General features: G+C 44.1%; 1 protein-coding gene across 2 annotated transcripts in view; it reads left to right on the top strand.

Annotated features, from left to right (window-relative positions):
• Window positions 1–1,301: 1,301 nt before the first annotated feature.
• Window positions 1,302–19,218, top strand: part of CASS4 (Cas scaffold protein family member 4) — a 39,922-nt gene continuing 22,005 nt past the window's right edge. Inside the window, exon 1 of one of the 2 annotated variants that reach the window (XM_006129397.3) lies at window positions 1,302–1,638. In XM_006129397.3, the coding sequence (XP_006129459.2) occupies window positions 1,603–1,638 (36 nt within the window). In that variant the 5' untranslated portion in view covers window positions 1,302–1,602. Of the gene's footprint in view, window positions 1,639–3,310; window positions 6,995–19,218 lie in introns of those variants that run through there. The other variant, XM_006129398.4, reaches the window with a different exon arrangement.

The following is a 19,218-nucleotide window of genomic DNA, read 5'->3' as shown; positions in this document are numbered from 1 at the left end:
GGCCTTTAGAGATTTGTCTTGAGCCTAATTTTGAAGCCAAACGTGATCAATTGGGACCTTTGCAGATGTTAAGAAGTGGGAACTGTAAAGATTTTCTGGGTGGGATTCTGATTTCATCAGGATGTTTTCCAAGTTAGCGAGGGTAGAGCCACATAGCCACTTTAGAGCTCATTCCACTAGAGCAGGGGTAGAAAACCTTTTTTGGGTCAGGGATTGCTTACCCACAGAAAAATCAGTTGGGGACTGTGGTGAAGCTGGAGTGTCAGCATGGGCTCCCCGATGCTGGGGGATGCCCTATGTCTCAGGTGTGAGATTCAGGCAACCGGGGGGCTTTTCCATCCCTAAACTAGAGCTTAGGTAGCTTTTGCTCCCTGTTTTGAAAAATGTGTCTCTCTCCAAAATCTGTGGGCAGCAACATGAAGTTCAGTCTAGACCTTTACAAGTCCCTACTCTTGGGCAGAATCTTCTAAATTGGATGGCCATTTAGTCCTGCGGTCGCTGAGAAAGAAATGGTTTTCCTACAGTAACTGGTCCATATGGATTCTGGATCTCACCTTCCTTTAGGGTTTTTACAGTCTGAGAATCAGAGAGATTCTGTGTTTGGTAAAGGAACTGAGGAACCTTCATTGCTGTTCAAATGAAGTGGATCTCATTTTCATGCGGCTCATACACACCCGAAGTAGAATACTCATGGACAACACCAATCGAAGCACAATTTAAGTAACTACTTTTCTAAAATTTTTCATTCAGCTTGTTTAGTTCTACAGATACTTTTCAAACACTTCAATTAACATTTTGTGCTGGTGCTGCACCTACTTGATGTCTGCCTGAATGGTCAGAGAAAAAATCCAGGTGACTGGGTAACAGACACGAGTAAATTAGTCCACCACTTTTCCTCTTAAAATGTGAGGAATCACCTGGGATGAGTCAAAATGCTTAAAACTTCCAGTGTCTTTCATACAAAATGTACCTCAGAAAACATGGTAGTATGGTTGGTGCCTTATAGGTATATAAGAACCCATATTCCTCACAGAGTTTACAGGCTGTTACAACACAAAGCTTTAATAAATGCTTTGTAGTCAATTGTGAGAGAATTTTGCAAGATGTGGGAAAATATGGAATAGAAAGCCTACATTCATACAGTTGTGACAGTCTTATTTCATTAAAGTGCTATGCAAATTCTTGTAGTAAACTCTTCTTCCATCAAGCTTCTAAATTAGGAACTACAGGAACATGTAACAAAGCAGAAGGGTGTCTTTTTGTTTTTTGTTGGTTTTTTTTTCTGTATGTGTGGTTGGTTATTTGCAACAAGGCTGTGACAGATAGATCAAGGAAAACTTCACTTTGTAGACATGTTATTCCCATTGTAGACACAGTTAGGGCTATTTTGTTTGTTTTAATCTTATCTGCTGTCACAGAAAATGACTTTTATGGGAAAGCTTTTGTATAGCTTCCTAAATGCTTTCAGACCAATAGTTGTTAGACTTTTTTTTTCTTGAGAAATAGTTCCTGACACATTGTGACTTTGCAGAACTGAGCTCTGTATAACATTGTGCTGATTATTTATAATATTCAAAGAGACACTGCTGCTTGGTGACAGCTATGGATAAAAACACCAGAATCAACACAGCTGAAAAGGTAGGTTGATGATTTATGAGAACAGAATTTAGTGACTTAAAATAATGGAGCTGCAATGAGTAATTTTTTTTTTAAGTTCAGAATTACTTTTGTAGTATCATAAACATTTTATGTCTTTATCATCTGATTGTGGAAAGGGAGTTTTTGGTGTGGATGTTAAGGTACCTGATGTTTGCCTGTATTTCTGCTATTGGAGACCTAGCTGTGGCAGCATTGTCGAAGTTGGAAGAAAATTCTCCTTGATGGAACTTTGAATAAAAGGAAACCTAAGAGATTTTATAAGCAGTAATTATACTGACAAAAATGAAGTAAGCCCCAGCTTCTATCTTGGGGTTACTGCCTCTCTTATTAGTTCATACTGCTTTGTAAAGTTATTTGATTATATAATAATGTATTATTATTAACTAAGTACTCTACACCAGTGTTTCTCAACCAGTGGTATTAGTACCATTAGGTACCAGAAGTCTGGGGGAGTACGTCAACACAACTGAAATTTGGAAAAAACTGAATTTTTGTTTTAAGTTTTATACGCTTTATTATTTTTGTACTTTTTACACACACAAATTTCATTGCTTGCCCAGCTACGATTAAGTTGTTTAAACAAATGTGTTGCAATGGTAGAAAAAAAAATTATGTCTGAAAACTTGTAGGTACTGGGGCTACTTATAATTTTTTTTAAAAGGGTACTTTATAAAAAAAGGTTGAGAAACACTGTTCTACACAACACGTGTAAGGTAGGTAAGTTAGTTCCCTATATTACAGCCAGTATAAAATAATTTACTGAGGATTTTTTTATTAGGATGAAATCCGTTTGTAAGCTTTTCGGTGTTAGGGAACTTGTCTGTATGTTTGTACTCCACCTAGCAAATGTGAGCACAACTGTAATGCAAATCGTTTGCCAAAAGACTGTGTGTCAGAGTTAAAGAGAATGCTGGAGTTCGTGACTCTCAATGCAATGTTCAGTCTATCAGGCAGCTTAATGTAATAATTTGTATGGGTTGGACTTCTCCAAACCAGGACTCTCTAGTCCAGCAACATCTGTGGTCTAGTAGTGCCATGAATGTTGCTGGACCAATGTCTCCTGGTGGAGGGCCAGAGGCAGGAGTTCTGCAGGGGCTGGGAGCCCCAACCGGGTTGGCTGCAGGGAGCCCTGCTGTGGGAGCCCAGGTGGGCTGGTGGCAGGGCAACTAGAGCACCAGGGGCTCCAACTGGGCAGCAGGCTGCCACAGCAGGGATGGCAGGGCTGGTGGCAGGAGGGTAGCTGACAGAGAGGACAGAGAGTAGCCCTGCTGTGTTCATGAGCCCAGCTGGGCCAGTGTTAAGAAGGAGCCAGCCAGGAGGCTGGCAGCCAGACCAGGAGCAGAGCTGGGTAGGGGGGCCAGAAATGACTTCCCTCTGATCCTGAGGATGCCAGACCAGGGAGGTCCAACCTGTAGATGAGTGACTGCGATCTCAGTACTGAATGTAAATATCATTTCAGGATATTTTTTAAAAAAGTGGCGAGGAGTCCTGTGGCACCTTATAGACTAACCGAAGTGTTGGAGCATAAGCTTTCGTGGGCAAAGACCCACTTCGTCAGATGCAAAGTGGGTCTTTGCCCACGAAAGCTTATGCTCCAACACTTCGATTAGTCTATGTGCCACAGGGCTCCTCGCCGCTTTTGCAGATTCAGACTAACATGGCTACCCCCGATATAGGATATTTTTTGTTTCTTCTGGGTTGGAGTTTGATACCAGAAATGTAAGGAAACGCACCCAATGGGCAGTACATGGATCTTGTAGTGTGTTCAGAGTTTTCTGTCAATGTCTGTTGGAATAAGAGAGGACAATTTTTTCAATGTCAAGTCCATCAAAAGACAATGGGACACATTTTCCTGTGTATTACTGGGATGACAGTTCGACCTGTTTGTTTTGAAGCTCATATATTCAGATTGGCTCCTACCACTTTTATTTCCAATTTAGCAAATTTCAGGTGTGATATTTTAGTCATAGATTTCAAAGTAGGTTAGTGGCTTTCTAAAGTTAGCAATATCAAGTTGACTTGTGCATTCTGAGCAGTGCCCTTTTACAAATCCACACACCTTACGGCAGTGGTTTGCAAACTTTTTTTCTCATGTCCCAGTTGAAGAAAATAGTTGATGCCTGCAACCCAACACAACTTGACTAGAGTGTAGGCTCCATGGTGGGGCTCAGAATGAAAGCTTTGGAGTGTAGGAGGCAGCCCTGGCTTTGGGAGGGAGGTCAGGGCTGGGGCAGAAGGTACTTACCTTGAGCAGCTCCCGGTCAGTGGTGCAGAGGGGTTGCTAAGGCAATTTCCTGCCTGCCCTGGCACCCAGACCATGCTGTACCCCAGAAGCATCCAGGAGCAGTGCATGGAGTCCTGTGTGCGCTCTCTCTCCCCTCCCCACATAGGAGCCAGGCCTGTTGCTGGCAGCCTCTGGACTGCAGCATAGTCTGAGGTGCCAGGACAGGCAGGTATCCTGCCTTAGCACCCCCACTGCTCAGCTGATCACCCTGCAGCAACAAGACCAAGTGCTTGACATTCTATAACCCAGTACTGGGCTGCAATCCATAGTTTGAACGCCACTGCCTTATGGAAATGAAGTATGATAAGAAATCAGGGGTACAAGTTTCTGATGCAACATGCAAAGTGACCTATTTGTTCCTATTATTCCAGCAGCTCTGAGACATTCCTCTCCCCCTATTTTTCCCCCTCATCACTACCACCACCACCGCCACCCTTCGCCAGGCAGGATAAACTGCTTCTGTAAAGGACTCCCTTGTATTAAAATGCTCTATGGACATCTTGTTAATTTTTTTTTTTTTGAGTATGTGTTTTGAGGGCTGATTGTGCACCATGCACAGTCCCATAGGCGCAAAGTACAAAGAGTTGGCCGGGCACACAGCATCTGCGCCAGGGCTCCGTTGTGTATTAATGAGTTCTGGGGGGTAGCTGCCATGTTGCTCCCGTCTAGCAGCAGCATGAAGTGAGAACAAAGATGCACATAGCTAAGCACCTGTTAGACATGTGTAAGCCTACTCTTAAATGTGTCTCTCCTTGATGACATGCTCAGTATGTGTTTGCTTTTTGTTTTACCTTGCATATTTGTAAGTGATCGAGCTTACAGAAGGCTAAAACTTACTTCTGATGAGTACCGACGAGAACACCCAGTGTTTAGAATTTTATTTGCCTACTCTCACTGTGCAACTGTGCAGCAACCTCACAGCCTCTGCTGTGAATTGTGTAAAGACTGTAAGCTATCTCTGCAGTCTCGGAGCCTGGCCTGGCTACGTGCCAGTCAGCCACCAGCAGCAAGTTAAAGCAGCCTAACTTGCACCACTTGTCAAAGGCTGTGAGGAATGAGGGGCAGATGTGGGTTTTTAGAATTCACAGTCCTGCTCTCTTTCTCTACACTACATCCCTACTAGTGTAAGAGGGAACCAGGGATGACAGTAGGCACAGTGCCTAGGGCCCACGATACTTTTAGGGGCCCACGAAAATGTTTTAATTTCTTTTAAAATCAGAAGGAAAAAAATGAACTTTTAGGGCCAAAGAAAATGTTTTAATTTTTTCTCACATCAGAAAAAAATGAAAATTTTCGGGCCCACGAAAATCTATTAAATTTTTCCTAAAACAGAAAAAAATGTATCAAAAATAATTTTTAATATTGATATTATTATGGAGGAAGGGACCCACGAAGGCAAAAGTGCCTAGGGCCCACGAAAGTCATAATGCGGCCCTGGAGGGAGCTGTTGATTAGTGTATGAGCTAAGCTATTAAAGAGTCCCTCCGTGGGGTCATCTTCCTGTGGTCAACTAGGCTACTTTTACGGCAGCTCTGAGGACACAAGATTATTGTTGGTGCTAAAATATATTTTTAAAAACTACGTTGTGTGGAGATAACATTTGTGCAGTTTCTCTAAGCTGAAGTCTCTTCTTGCACATTCACAAATGATAATGCCAATAGCTGCTATATGACATAAAACTTAGTTTTGCGGGGCTACCTATGACATGGGGCGCTGGGCAATTGTCCTGCTTCCTACCCCTAATATCAGCCTTGGCTTTTATATGTGGAAAATAGTTGTCGTGGCACAAGGAGTTTTTATAAAAGGTTCAGAAAAGAAAAGGTAGAGAATCCATCCTTCTGGGGTTAAAATTAGTACTTCTTGGAGTTCTAAACTTGATGCTCACATTCGTGACAAAAAAAAAATCCCTTCATTAATGCCAAGCTATGGGTGCTTTGTGGTGTCCATGCCCTTCCAGAACCTTGAGTTCAATAACACTCACCACTAAAAAAAACAGGAAATGAACAGTTAATTAGATCCCTCAGTGGTCCTCTAACATTTTAGATAACGGTTTGCATAGAGAATAAAATATATTTAGTGCAAGAGCATGGGACATAAGCTATCATGGGCAAAAACCATTTTGTCAGATTGTATTGGAGTTTTTTCTGAAAAAAACAATTCTGAAAAGATCAGAAATTATTGCAAGTGTCACTATACTAGACACTTGACAAGACTAGAAAGGTGGTTGAGTGATTCTTTATTACCAAGTCCAGTCCAAGTGCAAAGGGTTAAAATTTAGGGTGGGTTGTTTTTTTTTCAAAGGTTTTGTCCGCCTACAAGACACAGCATTTTTAAAGATTTGGGCGGAAAGAGAATGTGCTTACTATATAGAAAGAGGAAGGAAAACAATGTAGGCAAGATCACTTCTTGTATAAAGGAACCTGTGAAAATCGTAAACAGCAGATGTTAAATACAATCTCATTAGTGTTGTTATCTCAGATTCTACCTTTAAAATGTGTGGTTACTCTGCAGTGATTTATGTAGCTGTAAAGATCTCGCTGAGCTATGACATTTCTAGGACCTGAACATGAAACATTCAAAATCAAAGTATTTTTAAATACAAACTGACAAGGAAGAAGAACTGATACTGCCTTTGGAAAAAGCCCCCAAATTCCCTCAAATCACTATCTCTCTTAGTTTCACTGCAGTGTCCACATGACCTTCTTTTATCTCTACAATATCTGAATTTCTCTTGGTTTCTGCCTTTTCTTCCCAGAGGCTTCTCCCTGTTCCATTTCTTCATTTACATGAACATAGCTGCCGGCTACGTAATCTTAGAGAGAATTTACTATGTAATTAGTTCCATGCATTCAGTGGCTGCTCACTTCACCCTGGGCAGGGTTCACAGCAAGTCCAGCCCTGGTAGGTGTAAGATGAACATGTAATCTCCAGGCGTTTAGCCAAACCTCACAGTACTTCACTCTGCTGAAGAACTTCACTTGGAGAAAGGGAGGGTGTATTATGCATATGTAAGTAATGGAATAACAGAAAAAAGACAAGATGAAAGTCAATGTAAGTACCAGATTACCTCTACTGTATTTTATTTAATGGTATCTTATTTCTTGTGAGAATGTATATGGAATGTATAGCTGCATCTGCTAGTCTCTGTTTAAAGCACACTCTATTCCTGTTTATCAGTTACTAGCATAATACTTTGTAACATACAATCTTAATTTGTAACATGCAGTCCATAGTTACCTGAAAAAATATTCTGTTTTATCAAGAAGAGGGGCAGTGTTTCTGTCTAAAGAAGTTAGGTTTGACTCAATCTTCTATAAGTGAAGAATTATACAGTGATATTTATACTATATTGGTAAGCAATGTTTATGAAAATGGCAGATTATTAGATGTCTAATTGGCTCTTTTGCCTTAATAATTAACATGGGATTTCTAATGACTGCAAGTGATTGCATCTCATCTTCAAAAGACAAATATATGATTTATGGAACTGTTCAAATATAACCTATGGGCTGATTCGCCCCTTCATGTACAAATATAAAGTAATATGAATCAGAATTATATGTGTGCAGAGAGGGCAAAATATTTGTGAATAATTAAGCACATCCTAAAATCTTATTCTGCCATAATGACTGGACTGAAAATAGAACAAAATGCTCAGTTCCTTTTGTCTTTGGAAAGTGTTGAATACACTTGTTTTCACACACAGCCCCAAGCCAGGGTGATCTAATATCTGCTGTAAGTGAATCTTGATATTTTGGTCTGGATTGTAAGCACTGTCCATTCCAGCTTTCTGTAACAGCATCTACAAATGTCTTGTTTGACATGTAGGTTGCAGTTTTTAAAATTGGGCTTCTAAATTAGCGATGGAAAATGGAACCACAGATGTTAGTAATAAACACTGTTTGCCCTTGTTCCTTCTATTTGCTTTTGCTCAAAACATTTGCAAAGATTTATCAGTCCTCACAGCAAGTCTTGTGAACAGTATTTAGTTTCCCCATTTTATCTGTGGACAAAATGAGGTACAGAAAGTTAAATGTTTGCCCAACAAGCAACGAAGCTGGGAAGACATCATCATTGTCCAGGTTACCAGTCCCTGCCTTAAAAAGACCATCCTCTGCAGACCACATTTTTTCTATAAAGCCCATGATGCCAGATGGAATAGCTTCTTCTAGCATTAGTTTCCTTTGTGCAGAAAAATAGGAACTGCCCCAAATTAGAAAACTGTATAGTCTTGCCATCTTCCAGTCTAAGTCTAGCACATAAAGGTGGCCCAGAGCAGCTGTCATTTAGGAAACTATCCCCTCCCCCTTCCCTTGTTACCACATAAAGGGTGTGCTAACATCAGCTGCTTCAACATGTTCTAATTATGTTTCTGCATCTAGGAGGAAGTATGATTAAATGATTATGGCTGGCCAAAAAAAAAATCCATCCATTTTTTAATGGAAAAGCTAGGTTTTCAACTTAATGAAAAGTTTCACAAGAAGAACCTACTTTCCTAAAATGTTTTCAGTTTTTTCAATAAAAGCCTTTTGGGAATGCTAAACAAAAATTTGGGAATTTAACCATTTTTTCCTTTCATTTGCATTTTCTAATGGGCTCTGGGGCGTTTTCTGGCATGTCTGTCTAAGGAGATCTGGAAGCTAAGAGATGTGTGTTCTAGTCTTGATTCTGGTACTGATTAATCTCTGAGCCTCTTTTCTTTTCTTTTCTTTTCTTTTCTTTTCTTTTCTTTTCTTTTCTTTTCTTTTCTTTTCTTTTCTTTTCTTTTCTTTTCTTTTCTTTTCTAAATTTGGCTTTCAAATTTAATTCTGACCAAGTTCAGATAGTCACTATCATCCTATTTTAAATGTGATATGGTCATGTGCTGTAGCATGCAATCACCATTACGCCACAAAGGGGAACAAAATATAGCAACAACTTAAATAAAATCTTTGTGATTCAATACATGGCCCAACGTCACTACTGTGACTCAATTTCTTCTACATCAAGTGTGTGATAAAGGAATACAATATATGAGATTAGGGTACAGATTGAATCCCTTCACTGTTCAATTTCCAGAGTTTTTAACATTTTGAGCTTTTAAAAGGAGTAGTGCAGAGAGAGCATGGACTCATAGGAGCTAGAGTTGGGGAAAAACAAACAGTTCTTAATTGAGTTATCTTCCAGTTTCTACTGCTGTGCCTGTAACTGTGGTGTCCAACACTCCAGCCACTAGCCACATGTGTGGCTACTTGGTTTGAACAATGTAGCTATTTGACCTTTTGAGTATGGTTAGTTTGCTATAGTTGTAGCCACTATAGTGGCTACTGCTTCAGAATTGGTTGGACACCACAGGCCTAGAAGCTTCCTGGCTAGGCAAAGGACAGAGATCTTTTCTGTGCCTCCTCTCCATAGCAACGTTCCCTCTAATTTTTTTTCCATCCACGTGCGGAATAAATTTTGTTGTGTGCAGATGTGCACCACGACTAGAAACATATGATGCTGGTTTTAGGTGCTCTACTGATCAGCAGGGCAGCATTTGAATTTCTCTTGGGTGGCCACCCAGGTATACAGCTCAGAGAACAGTGCTCCATATCCCTCCTTTAATGATGCTCTAGTCCAGTGGATGGTTCTCTGCCAGAGGTGGGAGTTCCACAAGCAGGTTTCAGGGGAACAGCAAAGCAGGGCAGGTGTGTTAACACTCACTGTGGTCCAGGGTAGAAAGCCACAGCCTCTCCAGGTGGGGCTGAAGCCCACTGCCTCAAGCCCCACCACCTGCAGCAGAAGCCAAAGCCTGAACAACTTAGTTGTGTGGGGCTATCTATGACAAGGGGCGCTGGGCAATTGTCCTGCTTGCTACCCCTAACACCAGCCCTGGCTTTTATATGCAGAAAAATACTTGTTGTGGCACAAGGAGTTTTTATAAAATGTTGCCCAGGGAGGTGAGGAAGAGACTCAGAAAGGAAAAGGTAGAGAATCCATCCTTCTGGGGTTAAAATTAGTAGTTCTTGGAATTCTAAACTTGATGCTCACATTCGTGACAAAAAAAAAAATGCCTTCATTAATGCTGAGCTATGGGTGCCTTGTGCTGTCTCATGCCCTTCCAAAACCTTGAGTTCAATAACACTCACCACTAAAAAAACAGGAAATGAACAGGTAATTAGATCCCTCAGTGGTCCTCTAACACTTTAGATAACTATTTGCATAGAGAATAAAATATATATAATGCAAGAGCATGGGACTTCTGTAGATAGAACAAGTGTTGAATCAAAATAATTAGTTAATGGTTTACTACATTTTCTAGTTACATTAACTACAAACAGATCAACAGATTAAATGAAAGCATCTGAGATCACTCGTGTCCCATAAAAATATTACACATCTCCACCAACAATAAACACTTATTGTCAAGAAAGAATCAGAAAGAAAGCCTGTATATTTGGAGAAACGTCAGACAATTTGAAGATTTTTTTTCTTTTATTCTGCATGTGTTAGTATATTTTAACTGCTGACAGTCTACAATTAATTGAATTTGTCAAGTTAAATTGGCCTAACTTAGGCTACTGTTTAAAAAGAACTCGGCTGGGAACCTCATTCCACATCTCAAAAGGCATGTGGAGAATGTTTATTTGTTCAGCTCTTTTCAGAGGCGACTAGATTAACTGGAAACAATTCAGTAAACAACCCAAGAGGTGTCACTGATACATCAGTATAATTGTTTTGCAAACTATCCACAGCTTTTAATTGTATTTTCTTTTACTTCTCAAATATTTTAAGCCATATTTTCCTTCACTAAAGAGTACTTTCAAGGTTTTAAAGGACACTTAAAACATGGCTACATCTTTTAAGAATGTAAGTTTCAATCTACCGATGAAATACCCATAACTAAAAATCTGCGATCAAGATTTTTCAAAGCAAATTAAAGACAATGGAAGGGAAAAAATATTTTTATTTATTTTTCTAGAAATTAAGATCCTTTCAAATGCTTTGCATGCTTTTGGGTTGTATTAATAATTAATAAGGGTTTTCAAATACAACTCACAGGTTTTCGTAAGTAAAATGCCTGCACTTTGGCAGCTGGGTCTGACTGGAAAACCACTATGTTCACTACTGTAACACGCAAGATCTTGCTAGTGGCATTTGCTTATTTATACTAGATTTTATTTTCAGTAACATTTTTGTATCATCTAGTTCTTGGAAATATTAATTTTATATCAGATGGTGAAATAATATTATTCCTTTATTTACAAATATATGGGGTTTTATGTATATGTAGCTACAGCTACTTGAGGTTAAATAATTGCATCATCAGCTTTATGGACTTTTAACGTTATTTCCCACTATTTTTCATTAATAAGCATACGGTTACATATCACCTTTCATTCTCTAGGATCCCAAAGTGTTTCTTAAATTTTCTACTGTGCATCCAGAAATAATTTCTGGCTGGGGGTGGAGGTTAGCAGCCTGGTGGATCTGTGCAAAACCTCACCTTTTCAGATTTTGTCTGATCAAATGCACTGCGATATGGAAGAATTTAAGTTACTTTTTCAAAAGGATGGAAGATTGTGTTAACTGAAGTAGGATTCCAACTTGTGTTGTCAGGGAGCTAAAACTGCCGCTTCTCATCTCCATTATCAGCCATTAATGTGCCTTTCCACCCTTCAGACTATGTAATTAACTCACATGGTTATACATAGAGGTTATATATACATATTCAGAGAAGAATAAATTCTCAAAATGGGCTTGGGCATGATGGTCACACTGTCCTAAAATTTGCCTAGTTCTGAGAATCTTCATCTGAGATGTCGCTGTCCTTGAAGTACTGCATTCTCAGGAAACATGGGACTTTTAAGAAGCAACAAAAAACATAGACAAAAATACTTTGATCTCATCTCTGCTGCTTTAGTGTTTATAGTGGATTGATTATTACACATGCACATTAAAGAGAAGTATAGAGATCACATAAAACTATCAAAGAACTGTACACATCTGGCCTCATCAGCATTCTGTGGCCAGTGGTGTTAGACAGCCAGTTTCCTGTTTTTTGGTAACAAACAAAAAATGGAATTCCCAAATTATCAAAAGAGAACTATCTCCTGTTCCAGCCACCCAGAGGTCTTAGTGATCGTGGGAATGATTGGCTAATAAACATACACATGATCTTCAGGGAGCATTTCTACTCAAATAACAGAAAGGGCCTGTGATCCTGAATCTTTACCCATGTCCCAGGCAAGCATGAAGGACTATTTGGCTATCTCTACACTGCAGAGATTTTGTGCAAAAATGGCCATTTTTGCATAAAAACTCACAGAGCGTCCACACCTCGAGTGCATTTTTGCGCAAGAAAATTTACAGTGAATCGACAGAACAGAGGGGGTTTTGTGGTATAGATATTCCTTTTTCTACGAGGAATAAATCCTTTTAGTGCAAGAGCTCTTGCACAAAAAGGTATGTGTGGACGGGAAACGTTTTTTTTTTGCAAAAAAACCTACCTATTAAAAGAAGCACAGGTGCCCTAGTAGCCATTCTGTTCATGGCAATCAGAGCTTTCTTGAGAGAGAGCGTCCACGCACTCTGGACACTCCCTTGCACAAAAGCGCAATGCTTTTCCGGTGCGTTTTTGCAGTGTGGATGCATCCTTGCACAATAAGTTTTTGTGGACTATCTCTTCTGCTAAAAACTTCTTGTGCAAGAAGCCTGCAGTGTACACATAGCCTCTGAAGCGTGGTTTTGAAAAATTATCTCAGGTTTGGTGCCCCCAATCACGTACCTAGAAATGATCTTGGACAAACAGCTGCATATACAGTTGATGACACACATATATCTTACAGCCTGACTGTACTGGCTGATCAGGTTGTCAAGTGTCTGAGGCTACGTCAATACTTTCAGAGTTCTTGCGCTGTCAGTTTCACCAACAATGGAGAACCAGTAAAAGAAAAGCACTGGTTTGTGTACTCACTTAAGGTCACAAGCATGAGAGTGTTTACATTGCAGCACTTCCATCCCCAACGAGAGCAGTGTTTTGAGAGCAGCTATCCCAGGTAATAGCTATGCTACAGAGGTTTTTTTTTTGGAAAACATCCGTTTTTCCAAAAAAACTTCACTTGCATCCTCACTGCAATCGTGTTCTTTTGAAAAAAATCGAAAGAACAGAGGGATTTTCCCAACATTGATAAACCTCCTTCTGTGAGGAAGAAGCCTTTTTCTGAAAGAGCTCTTTTGGAAAGAGGTGTGGGTGGACAGGGAAGAGGAAGTTCTTTCGAAGGAAGAGGAAAGAGGAAAAAGCACAGGTGCCCTGGTGGCCACTCCTCCATCCATGGCAATCTCAGCTTACGTGTGAGATAGCATCCATTTAGTGTGGATTCTCATCATTCGAAAAAGCAGATCGCTTTTTCCATGCTCTTTGGCAGTGTGGACGCCCGCTTTCCGGAGAAGCTTCTTCCGAAAGAAGCCTGAAGTCTAGATGTAGCCCCACAGACCAGCTTTCCTGGGAAGGGGAAGGTGATCATAAGAAATCCGGGGCAGTGTCTACATTGGCATGATTTTGCGCAAAAGCAGTTGCTTTTGTGCAAAAACATGCTGCCTGTCTACACTGGCGGGAAGTTCTTGCGCAAGAACACTGATGTTCTAATGTGAAATCAGTGCTTCTTGTGCAAGAATTATGATGCTACCGCTCAGGAAAAAGCCCTTTTGTGCAACTGTTCTTGTGCAAGAGGCCAGTGTAGACAAGCAACATGAATTTCTTGCACAAGAAAGCCCGATGGCTAAAATGGCCATCAGAGCCTTCTTGCGCAAGAGAGCGTCTACACTGGCAAAAGCACATCTCTTGTGTAAAAGCACTTGCCAGTGTAGACACTCTCTTGCGCAAATACTTTAACGCAAAAACTCTTGCGTGAAAAGTATTTGCGCAAAATCTTGCCAGTGTAGACACAGCTCGGGGGTCCCTCTCCCTGCTCAGCATTGCTGCATGCAGGGGATCATTTGCTCCATTTAGTAGGCATTCTCACCTGGACAGATAAGAAGACAGCACTTGCCAAGAAAATAGGAAAGGGAGTTTCAAAGTTCCCAGGGCTTTCCACACATCTGTTTAGCTGGCATTGGAGCAGCAGATGGCCCGAGTAGTCACCTAAGCACAATGGGATACCCTACAGTGGCTAAAAGCTCTGTGTATAGCAAGAACATGTCTTCACTATTACATCACCGGTAAGAGCTGTACGCCTCTCACAGAGGTGGTTTTCTTTGTCTGATGAAACTGCTGAGTTTCCTGGCAAAAGTCATGGGCAAGTGTAGATGCTCTCACGGGTTTTGCACCAAAAAAGGTATTTTTCCACTCTGAATGACCATGTCATGTACTTCAAAAAAATGAGTCAGTTGTTATTTACAGTGACAAAATTACACACAGTTACTATGGGCACAATTTCCGGAACTAGGTTGAGCTGTTTTAAGAATAAAGCATCTTGGAACAACTAGAGCAACCAGTGACTGCTTAGTAATTCACGATACTTCTCCGAGTAAAGGTAAATTAGAGAAGGAAGGAGCTCAGTGCTGTATTCTATGCTGTGAGGCTACGTCTACACTACAGATAAGATCGAAGCAGCCACAGTCGATCTTCTGGGGTTCAAACTAGTGCGTCTAGTGAAGACACGCTAATTCGCACTGAAAGGGAGCTCCGGTCGTCCTGCTTCTATGAGGAGTAAGGGAAGTCAAAGGGAGAGTGTGCTCCCTTCGACTTCCAGCAGAGTGGACAGTGCCAAAATTTGAGTTAAGATACTTCAACTTAAGCTATGCAATGAATGTGGAGTGCTTAATTTGACTTTGGTAAACCTCATTCTTTGAGGAGTAATGCCAAATTTGAAATACAGTAAAACTCCGATGGTCCGGCATCTGATGGTCCGACACTCCTGATGGTCTGGCACCAACAGGAACCCGGAAGTGCTCCGGGCAGCCGGACCATTGGAGCTGCTCTGCCCCCAGCTTCCCCGATTCAGCCGCTGCTAAAACTGACCAGCAGATGAATCGGGGAAGCTGGAGGCAGAGCAGCTGGAGTGCCACCGGGTAGGTCCCATAGTGCTGCCCCTCGGGGCTGCGGGACCAACCCGGCAGCACCCCAGCTGTCCCCAATTCAGCCGCTGCTGAAACTGACCGGCGGCTGACTCCAGGAAGCCCGAGGCAGAGCAGCTCTGCTCCGGCTTCCTGGAATCAGCCCCTGATCAGTTTTCGCAGCAGCTGACTTGGGTACACCTGGGACAGAGCAGCTGGGGGGCTGCCGGGTTGGTCCAGTAGCGCCGAGGTGCGGCGCTGCGGGAACCAACCCGGCAGTGCCCCAGCTACTCTGTCCCAGGTGTCCCGATTCAGCTGCTGCTGAACCTGACCAGCGGCTGACTTCAGGAAGCCCGGGGCAGAACAGCTCTGCCTCAGGCTTCCTGGAATCAGTCCCTGATCAGTTTCAGCAGCAGCTGACTTGGGGACACCTGGGGCAGAGCTGCTGGGGTGCTGCCGGTTAGTCCAGTAGCGCCAAGGAGTGGCGCTACGGGACCAACCCGGCAGCACCCCAGCTACTCTGCCCCAGGCATCCCCAAGAGCAGCTGGGATGCTGCCGGGTTGGTCTCACCACGCCAACGGTCGGCGCTACCGGACCAACCCGGCAGCACCCCAGCTGCTCTGCTGCAGGTGTCCCTGATTCAGCCGCTGCTGAAACTGACCAGCAGCGGCTGAATCAGGGACACCTGGGGCAGAGCCACACTATCAGAATGGGGGGCTTTGAGGGGTCTGGGGTGACATCCCCTCCCACCCCACTCCAGACCCCTCATAGCCCCCCCCCCTTCCGATAGTCCAGCATATCTGATAATCCGGCACCCCCTGGGTCCTAAAGGTGCCGGATTATTGGAAGTTTACTGTAGTAGGAGCCACAGGAGCCTGCAGGGAGCATGCCCTGCACTCAGGACCCCCGAGCCATACCAGAGAGCCCGTCAGCAGTCTCATCCGAGGCCGGGGAGGCCTCCACATGTGAGTGCCATCTCAGTCCTGTTATGTGGGGCAGCGGGGGAGGGGGAGCCCATGGACCGTGTGCATGGTCCTTGCTGACTACGGAGCAGGCAGCAACCTGTGCATCGGCCATGCCAGCCGGGACATGTGGCCCCAACTGAGTGCCATGCAGGGGCCCTGGCCTGTTCCCCAGATGCATCTACGCATGAAGGCACGTGACAGGCTCCTGACCCCGGGGAGAGACATTCCTCCCATCCCCCCACCCCAGTTATGTTAAATAGAGTTTTTCGTGGCAACACGGGTGTTTTTATTTTACATCAGGAAGGAGAGTTAGAGAGGGGAAAGGGGAAGGAGGTGGGGGTGGAATGTAAGGCACAAGGCCCCAGTGGGGCACGCCAGGAGGATTTCACTCCTCCTCCGCCTGGAAGCTCTCCCACAGGGCTTCCCGGATGCGGACAGCCCCCTGAAGGGTTTCCCGGATGGCAGCCATGCAGGCCTGTGTGTACTGGCCAGCCAGGTGGTTAGCCTCTGCCATCCAGCGTGGCAGGAAAGCCTCCCCCTTCCTCTCACATAAATTGTGGAGCACATAGCACGCTGCCACCACGTGCGGAATATTGTGTTAGGAGAGATCGAGGTGGGTGAGGAGGCATCTAAATTGGGCCTTCAGCTGGCCGAAGGCACCCTTGACCACAATGCGGGCCCTGCTGAGCCTGGCATTGAAGGCCTGCCGGGAGGGGTTCAGGTGTCCCGTGTAGGGCTTCATCAGCCAGAGCTGTATTGGGTAGGTCACATCCCCTACCAGGCACACTGGCATGTGCACGTCCCCGACCCTGATGTGGTAGCTGGGGAAGAAAGTCCCGGTGTGCAGCCTCTGGCACACGGAGGAGTTGCGGTACACCTTGCCAGCCCAGCCCACATTGATGTCCATGAACTGGCCCCGGTGGTCAGACACAGCCTGCAGGATCACGGAGAAGTACCCTTTGTGGTTTATGTAGAGGGAGGCCTGGTGTTCCGGGGCACGGATGGGGATGTGAGTCCCGTTGATTGTCCCCCTGCAGTTGGGTAAGCCAATGGTGCCGACTCCCTTGATGACCACATCCAGGTCAGTGATGCGGACGACTCTGTGGAGCAGCACCCTGTTGATGGCCTTGACCACCTGCAGAGAGACACAAAACCGAGGGTCACTGGGGTGCCTGGTTGGCTGGGCGTGTTCGTTCCCCACCACTGCCCCGCGCCCCACTCCCAGGAGCAACCCCCGCTGCAATCCTGGCCACCGTGGGCCGTCGGTAGCACGGCTGAGACAGACCGAACCCTCTCGGGGAGGGCACTTAAACCACCCCCCACCCCACCGTTTTTCCTGGGGCAGCCCATCTCCTCATTGCAGCCCCCCCTCCTGACCCAGAGGCCAGTGACTGCCATACCTGCATGAGCACCACTCCAACAGTGGATCTCCCCACGCTGAACTGGTTGCCGATGGATCGGTAGCTGCCTGGCGTGGAAAGCTTCATAAGGCAATGGCCACCCACTTATGGAGGGTAATGGCATGCCCTATGCATGTGTCCCATCGCTGCAGAGCAGGGGCGAGCCACTTGTAGAGCTTGAGGAAGGTATCCTTCTTCATCCTGAAGTTCTGGGTCCACTGTTGGTCTCTTTCCTTTGCTTTTTGGAGCTCAAGGGGTTAATTGCAGAACAACTTACCTCACTGGCTTTGTGTTTTTGTTGTTAGTGTAACGGTATGCTGCTGTGGTTTTCCCATGGTCCTTCATTACTGTGGACACCAAAAATATACAGAGATCTGAAACCCTTCAAGGGAGGAAGTTGGGTTTTTGCAACAAGATCTAGATGCAAAATGCTCTACAATTTATGGCAGGAACTTGTGCCAGAAGACTAAAATAACAACAATAAATTAACAAACATTTAGAGTTTGGATAATAACCTGTAATAATCTAGTAGTATATTTATAAGGTTTTGTAATTGTGCATGCTGCTAAAATCTCTTCAAATATGAGTGCTAAGGCAAATAGGTCTAAAATACTCACTAATAAACCCAGGCTGTTTCCATACCTTTTGAACATATTATACAACTTATCGTCCAATGGATAAGCAGACAATAACTCCTACAAACATAAGATTTATTATACCAATCAGATCACAGGCCTCTGTAATCTGGAATCAGACTTTTAGCAGTGACCAATACCTTTGCTCCAGGAGAGAGGTACAATAAAACTCCAATAGTCCGGCATCCAGTAGTCCGGCACTACTGATAGTCTGGCATCAAAATGGCAAGAGCCTTGTGAGTGAGCTTCGGCAAAAAATGAGTCACAAGGTAACAGCAGCAGCAGCTGAACTGAGCAAAAAGGGTAAAAAAGGCTTTAAAAAATGAAAACATTACAGTATACTGTATACAGTATGTACAATAAAAAGGGCTAGGAACACTTTATATACAGTATATAATGTATACAGTATATATATAACCATCTTATAGTACCTCCTGATAGTCCGGCATATCTGATAATCCGGCACCACCTAGGTCCCATAGGTTCCAGATTATCGGAAGTCTACAGTATATGGAGAAATCCTGTAACTCCGGAATGTGCAATGCATAATATGGGGATGGAAAGGAATCTGCTCCTGATTCCCATAGTGCTGACCATTTATCTGAAGCTCAAGCTCCAAGGGTATGTCTAGACTACATCACTCTGTCGCCAGAGGGGTGTAAATTAGACATACCGACATTGCCAAGGGCCTGGGGGCGGGGAGCGCGGGAAGCCTCCTCCCACCCTGCGAGGAGCATGTGGCACTTTGAAGTGCCATGGGTTCTTCGCAGGGCTGGGGAAGCGTGAAGGAAGCTTCACACAGCTCCCTCATCCCCAGGCCCTGATTGGCCTGGGGGTGGGGGAGAGTGCGAAACCTCTTCCGCTCTCCCCCCCCCCCCATGCTCCTCCCTCTCCCCCTGCCCTGCAAGCAGCACAAGGGCGCTTCAAAGCACCACATGCTCCTGGCAGGGCAGGAGGAGGCTTTGCATGCTCCTCATCCCCAGGCCTGAAGCCTTCTCCGCTCTGCCCCCGCCCTGTAAGCAGTGTGTGGTGCTTTGAAGCGCTGCACACTGCTCGTAGGGTGGAGGCAGAGAGGAGAAAGCTTCAGGTGCTAATTGGCCTGAGGGCAGGGGAGCAGCAGGGCCTCTGCGGGCCCAATCTACCCACTTGGAGGCCCTTTTGCCCACCCCTGGTCTAGATAATACTTAGTCCTACCATGAGTACAGAGGACTGAACTAGATGACCTCTCAAGATTCCTTCCCTCCAGTGCTATGAT

This window comes from Pelodiscus sinensis, chromosome 18 (genome assembly GCF_049634645.1).
Source record: "Pelodiscus sinensis isolate JC-2024 chromosome 18, ASM4963464v1, whole genome shotgun sequence".
In the NCBI taxonomy this organism is placed as follows: Eukaryota; Metazoa; Chordata; order Testudines; family Trionychidae; genus Pelodiscus; species Pelodiscus sinensis.
This window is presented reverse-complemented; position numbering and strand designations above follow the sequence as displayed.